Genomic DNA, 7,343 nt, shown 5'->3' with positions numbered 1-7,343 from the left:
ACCGAATTATCTCATAATCCTTCTCGCATTGCCATGCTTATCTTGGTCGGATAACACGAGGGGCCCAGAGTATATCTCTCCTGATTGGAGGGACAAGTCCCATCTTGCTCGACCATGCCTCACGGCATGGGTCTGGACAAGTCCGAAACCTACCTTTGTAACTACTCAGTCACGGAGTAGCGTTTGGTCGGCCTAAAGTAGGTCTGTCACCATCCCGAGTACATGCGCCAGCTTGGGTCTTAGGACATAGAATGTATGTTGTACTAGAGACTCACATATGACATATTGTCGCGTCTCATAGTCGGGTCTGTCCAACTCGGACCTTATCTCGACTCGGATGCGACTACATCGAATCTGACCAGATCCTTCTGAGTCTATATTATCCGGTTAGCATCCAATGCTCCATGGCTAGTGAGACCGAGCCATCCACTGTGTCATATGCTAGTCTAAACGGCTGCGCGTCCACACATCCCTTTCGACTAGGGAGCTTTTAGAACAGTCATCATACAATACATAGTCCCACAAACAAGTCACGTACTTGCTAATACACATCATTGATAATGTCCAATGACTATCTTTATTCATAAACACATAGGAAATGTCATCATACATGATTGCCTCAAGGGCATATCTCCAACATACTGCATCTCATCTCCTCTTCGAGGAAAATCGCAACGCAACTCACAAGTAGAAGTAGGGTCATTCATTGAAGCTGAATGGAACGATGAGTACTTCAAAACTAGATCCCATATCGACATGTTTCGACGATATTTTTTGGTGGTCAAAAGTTGCCATGTCTATTGCACATAAATGACATGTTCCACTACTTTTTTTTCTATGTTTAAAGTAATTTTGACATGTTATTTTTTTAATAAACCAAACTTCCCATGGTGAATTACTAAAATTTGCTATGATCCATGAAATAATTTTGACATGGTTCATAATTAAAAAAATCCGTCGTTAATTACTTTAGAAATGCATGATCTTTGACTCAAAATTTGTCATGAACCAGAAACTAAAATTGCCATGGTGAATTACTTAAATTTGTCATGATACATGCACTAAAATTTGCTATGGTTCATACAAAAAATAATGTCTATGGTAAAATACTAGATCTGCCATGGTCAAAATACTAAAATTGTCATGATCTATAAACTAAAATTGCCATAATGAATTACTAAAAAAACCATGATCCATGAATTAAATTTGCCATTGTTAATTACTAAAAATTGACATGGTTAATTAATAAAACTTGTCATGAAAAGTAGTTGAATACAATGGTAGCTAACTTTAATCTAGGAGGAAAAAATAGCTGAAACATATCATGACAACTTAGTGTAAACACTATGGCAACTTGAGTGTAACATCATAGCAACTTTTGGCTAAAAAAAATCATCGAAACATATCAATATGAGATCTACTCCCTTCGTTCGGAATTACTTGTCGTAGAACGGAGGGAGTATTTTTGAAGATCTCGTCGAGACGGATTTAATGATGAAATTGGATTTTTAATCAAATTTTGTATTTAAGAGATAAAACATTTCTTAGTCTGAAAAACCAAAAAAATTCCGCTGATGTCATCTAATTGATGTGGCAAAATGTATAGTAATGGAGGTGTTTGGACCATGTTGCTTCATGCCACATGTGTGAGACTTATCATTTGGCTTTTTTTTTTGAACCACGCGTGTTTATATTTGAAAAGTTACAATATGATTGGGCCACCTGCTAGTTATCACAGCCCAGCCCAAACCAAAAGACCTCTCATCATCTTCTGCACAACAAGGCCTGTTTAGCCCAACTACGACCTCCCAAACCCTAATCCTCACGACGGACGGTCAGAGCAGCCCGTGCCCATCCCACCCCGCATCCAACGCTCCGTAAGCTTCCCTTCTTATCGAACTAGCCCTTATAAAGGCACCGCCTGGCTTCCGAACCGCGTCTCCCCCGCCTCCGTCTGCCCCTCGCCGTCGCCCCGCTGACCTCAACCAGCCGCCGGCGAAATGGTACGCTCCTTGTCTTTTCTCACCCGTCTGGTTCATGCAAAATCTCGCTTCGTAGTCGGAGTGGGGATGTTTCGTGATGCTCTCTTGGGGCATCCTCGGGCTACTTCACTTGGATCTTCGCCGATGCGATGCGAGCCACTGATTATCGTGTCTTGATCCGAATCTTGCAGGCCCCTAAGCGAGGCGGCAAGGCGCCGGTCCCGGCGAAGAAGAAAACGGTGCGCTTCCGCTCGCTGAAACCTCTTTGCTTCCCTTTGATTCGTTCTGCTCTTAGTGCGGCTCGCTGATATGTTTGGTTGCTGGCACAGGAGAAGGTGACCAACCCGCTGTTCGAGAAGAGGCCGAAGCAATTCGGCATCGGTGGCGCCCTCCCGCCCAAGAAGGACCTCCACCGCTTCGTTAAGTGGCCCAAGGTTGTGCGCATCCAGCGCCAGCGCCGCATCCTCAAGCAGCGCCTCAAGGTGCCCCCGGCACTCCACCAGTTCACCCGCACCCTCGACAAGAACCTTGGTATACATACAAACTGTCTATGATGTGTTTTTCTGTTTTGTCCATGCTAAGCTCGTACTGATGAAGTAGGAACTAGGATAGCTACTAGACACAATCCTTTGTGCAACAGACTCAAATCTTAAATAACCTTCTCACTGTGGTTCTATTGTTTTCTCTCATTTGCGTATGTTGTGCACATGGCAACCTACTTAAGTACTCACACCTATTTAGTTACAAGCTGTATGTTAACTTATGTCATTCATTGGTTTAGGCCTTGGTAGCATCTCCAAACTTTTTTAGCGACATTTGAGGCGTGCAATGGTAGTGCCAGACTTACAACGCTGTGATGTCAATACATCCAAACTGTTTGATGATTGTTTATATTCTTTGATGAATTTTCGCTTGATGTCAATTGAGGTGTGCAATGGTAGTGCTAGACTTATGACCCTGTGATGTCAATACATCCAAACTGTTTGATGATTGTTTATATTCTTCGATGAATAATTTTGCTTGTGTTTTGCACAAGTTGTGATGTCAACTGACATAGAATTATGTGCAGGGCCACCACAGGTGCTATGATTTGGATTAAATGTTCAATCTAATTGAGTTTGGGTATAAAAGAAAATATATGTATATGTACTAGCCCAGTTTGTCTTGTCAAGGATTAAAGTAATCAAACAAAGACTGCTAAGATGCTTTTACCGATCCCAGCTAGTTTCATAAGACTTAAAAGCTAATCCGTTGAACTGTATCAAGGAGTAATGGAGGTGTATGTCATTAAAACATTCTACAACTTCTGTAAATCATCTTATGGCATTGTGGATAGTTCTAACTGATTAGGTTGTTTGTTGTGAGGTGCATACCTTCAATCCCCTGCTATTCTCTGTTAACTGACCCAATTTTCAAACTTATATTTCAGCAACAAACTTGTTCAAGATGCTTCTTAAGTACCGGCCTGAAGGCAAAGTTGCCAAGAAGGAGAGGCTTCTAAAGAGGGCCCAGGCTGAAGCTGAAGGTAAAACTGTTGAGGCCAAGAAGCCAATAGTTGTGAAGTATGGCCTTAACCATGTTACCTACCTAATCGAGCAGGCATGTTCTTCTGCTTTCCGTTGTTATTTGCATTGGCAGCTGATAGACTTGTCTGGCACTTTGTTGATAATTCAAGTTTGTATGCCTTCTTGCAGAGTAAAGCCCAGCTGGTTGTCATAGCTCATGATGTTGATCCGATTGAGCTGGTTGTGTGGCTCCCTGCTCTTTGCAGGAAAATGGAGGTCCCTTACTGCATTGTCAAGGGAAAATCTCGCCTTGGATCGGTATAGTTTCTGTTGCTACCTACTTGTGTGTGTTAATGTTATCTATTGAACACAAGGATCTAATGGATAATTTTTATAGATTGTTCACAAGAAGACTGCCTCTGTTCTGTGCCTGACCACAGTGAAGAATGAGGATAAGCTTGAGTTCAGCAAGATCCTTGAGGCTATTAAGGTTTGTGGGGCTATGATTTCATTTGTCTGTATTGGTTTCCATCTTTTCTGCTTATTTGTTGACTAACCGTTTATTGACCAATTCCTAGGCGAACTTCAACGACAAATTCGACGAGGTTAGGAAGAAGTGGGGTGGTGGTGTCATGGGCTCCAAGTCGCAAGCGAAGACCAAGGCCAGGGAAAGGCTTATCGCAAAGGAGGCTGCGCAGCGGATGAACTAAGTTTAGCATTGTTGAACCATATCTATTCCTCATCCTTGAGTAGTGTGCAAGCATACTGTGGCAGTTTGGCTCCAGTTTTGAAAGTCATTTTTGTTTGTCTGAGACATCTTGGAAAGAACAGTGTAAGAATGAAGTATTTCTGTTTAATGCCAGTTAGTATTTTTGTCGAACACGTCATGAGGCTGCCAAACGGTAAGTGCAGTATATTCTTCAGACAAGGGTGCCAAAACATTCAGAGATCTTCAGTTAGGGTCCTGACAACTCCCCAGGCTGAGATCGAATTTGTCCTCAAGGTTGGAAATCAAGGAAAACCTTCCGGATAAAATCCCAAGTTGCTGCTTCCCTAGGTGATCCATTGGACCGGCCACTGAACCACTAGAACACTGGTATCTCCTCGTACTCTAGGGATGAGTTTCCTTTCTAGTATGGCCTGAGGCCCCACTCTGATAGTCCCGTGAAGGAGAGGGCACTGCTGTTTCTCCAATATGATTTGAATCCAGGGTGGTCCTCAGTTTTTCTTTAAAACAAACATATCATGTGAATGTTTGTAAGTAGTAACTGCTCTCAGTTTGGCATAAAAGAAGAGTACATAGTACTCTAAACTAGTACATACCCTGAGAAGGTAAAGATGAATTCTGCAATAAGAAACTGGTTTCTATCAATCATACTGACACAACTGAACATAAATTAAAAATTATGTGTGTTCGTGCTCATGTACTGGATAGTGACAACAAGCAAATAGAAAACCTTAAAAATTGAAAAATGAGGAATGGTAAATTGGCGAGTTGCTGGAGATGGTACAACAAATCAAGCCGGGCCTAGTGCCACAATGTGCACTGTCGGGGTGAACGACGAACTACTTTTTTTTTTTTCTAATTTGATGGAAGTTTTTTCAAATTTTGATTATTTTTTCTCAAATTTGATAAACTTTTTTTTCAAATTCATGAACCTTTTACAAATTTGATGATTTTTTTCAAAACCGATGAACTTTTTTCGAATTTGTGAACTCTTTCGAATTTATGATTTTTTTGAACTTTTTAGTGAATTTTCTTTTGTAAAAATTAATAGTCAACAACGTAGTGCATGGTCACGATCAACCGTCAACTAGTGACCCTTTTTTTCTTTTTGAGAAATGTCAACTAGAGACTAGGATCGAGCAACGAGCGAGGATGAGCAACGATCGAGCGCTCGTGCTTTAATGGGCCGGTCCAATGAACGTTCTGCATGGGCGCCGGAACAAGAATCGGCGCTAAAGGCGCCAATTAGGACCTCCCGCCGTGTTCTCGTGTTCCATGGCTCCGCGAGGGCGATCGGAATACTTCCTATTTTCAGGCACAAGCTGCCCAACGCAAAAGAATGAATAAGATTCACGGTTTACGCCGTGTAGATGGTTCAGTTTGTGAAAATGAAAATGAGGACAAGGCGGAGGTGCTAGCTTTCTACCAAAACTTGTATCAAACACAGGGTTTCGCTAATGCTAGTGACCTCTTATCACATGTGCCTGTCAAGGTGACTCAGGGCATGAATGATGATCTTACTAAACCCTACAACGCAGAGGAAGTCAAAGTGGCGTTATTTCAAATGGCTCCATCGAAGGCCCCTGGCGTTGATGGTTTTACTGCAAGGTTCTACCAGCAGCATTGGGATCTGTTAGGCAATGACGTGACTCTGGCAATTTTCTAAATGGGGGCAAACTACCATTGGGGTTGAATGACACTTCTTCTATCACACTTATCCCTAAGGTACGGCACCCTCAGTCGATTTCACAATATCGTCCTATTGCTTTGTGTGTGGTGCTTTACAAGATTGCGGCCAAAGTTATTACAAACCGCTTGCGATACATCATGGACGATATCATCTGTGAAGAGCAGAGTGCTTTCATCCCCGGTCGTCTCATCACAGTTAATGTGCTTGTCGCTTATGAAAGTATACATATGATGAGAAGAAGGAAGAAAGGAAAGAATTTCTCTTGTGCGGTCAAGCTGGATATGATGAAGACTTACGATCGTGTCGAGTGGCATTACCTCGAAGCAATTATATCTCGATTGGGTTTCAGCATAATTTTCATAAGACAGATTATGAAGTGTGTCACCTCGGTTCGTTTTTCTGTTCGGGTCAATGGATAGCTACTTCCTTACTTCACACCGACTCGGGGATTTCGACAAGGTGACCTAGTTTCTCCCTACCTCTTTATGCTATGTGCAGAGGGCTTTTCCTCATTGCTGAAATACTACAATGGTGGAACTATTGACAGGGGCATGAGAGTGAGCTATAGATTACCTTGGGTCTCTCACTTGTTGTTCACAGATGACAACTTAATTTTCATAAACGCAAGCACCCCAAGTGCGCTGCGGCTGAATGAAATTTTGAGAATCTACGGTGATGCCTCGGGTCAGTGTGTTAACCGGGACAAAAGCTCCATATATTTCAGCACCAACAATCCGGATACCCTTAGGCAAGTCTTGAAATCAACCCTGAATATCCAGGTCGAGGCGTTCAGTGAGAGGTATCTTGGGCTCCCCACCGCTGTTGGACGTATCACTAGTGGTACCTTCGACCACATCAGTGAGAGCTCGTGGTAAGATGCAAGGGTGGTCAAAAAAACTGCTTGCATGTGCAGGCCGTGAAACTTTGCTCAAGTCTGTAATTCAATCTATTCCAACTTATCCCATGAGCACTTTCCTTCTTACCAAGAAAGTTTGTAAGAGTTTGACTTCTCCTATGGCAAAGTATTTGTGGAGTAGCCCTCTTGGCAAAAAAGCAATGCATTGGGTGTCCTGGAAGGAGTTGTCAACACCCAAGTGCAAGGGTGGGATGGGGTTTCGAGACCTGCATCTCTTTAATCTGGCTATGCTGGGCAAACATGGGTGGCGTTTCATCACCAACCCAAATTCGCTTTGTGCTCGAGTTCTCAAGGGTTGTTACTTCCCAGACACCGATTTCATGCACGCTCCAATTCCCAAGTCAGATTCGGCCACTTGGAGGGCAATTGTAGCAGGAAAGAATGCCCTGCGGACTGGTTTAATTTCCAGAGTGGGAGATGGCTCGACTATCTCAGTTTGGGAGGACAAGTGGATCCCGGGCACGGTCTCCATGACACCAACTCAGAGGCCTACAAATACAAATATCGACCGGGTGTCGGATCT

General features: G+C 43.0%; 1 protein-coding gene across 1 annotated transcript; it reads left to right on the top strand.

The window, feature by feature from the left end:
- Nucleotides 1-1,866: 1,866 nt before the first annotated feature.
- LOC119336803 (60S ribosomal protein L7a-2-like) lies at nucleotides 1,867-4,369 on the top strand. Its single transcript, XM_037608878.1, has 7 exons — nucleotides 1,867-2,003; nucleotides 2,174-2,221; nucleotides 2,312-2,513; nucleotides 3,412-3,581; nucleotides 3,677-3,805; nucleotides 3,885-3,977; nucleotides 4,066-4,369. Exons 1-7 carry the CDS (start codon nucleotides 2,001-2,003, stop codon nucleotides 4,195-4,197), a joined length of 777 nt encoding a protein of 258 aa, XP_037464775.1. The 5' UTR covers nucleotides 1,867-2,000; the 3' UTR covers nucleotides 4,198-4,369.
- Nucleotides 4,370-7,343: the final 2,974 nt, after the last annotated feature.

This window comes from Triticum dicoccoides, chromosome 7B (genome assembly GCF_002162155.2).
Source record: "Triticum dicoccoides isolate Atlit2015 ecotype Zavitan chromosome 7B, WEW_v2.0, whole genome shotgun sequence".
Lineage (NCBI taxonomy): Eukaryota > Viridiplantae > Streptophyta > Magnoliopsida > Poales > Poaceae > Triticum > Triticum dicoccoides.
This window is presented reverse-complemented; position numbering and strand designations above follow the sequence as displayed.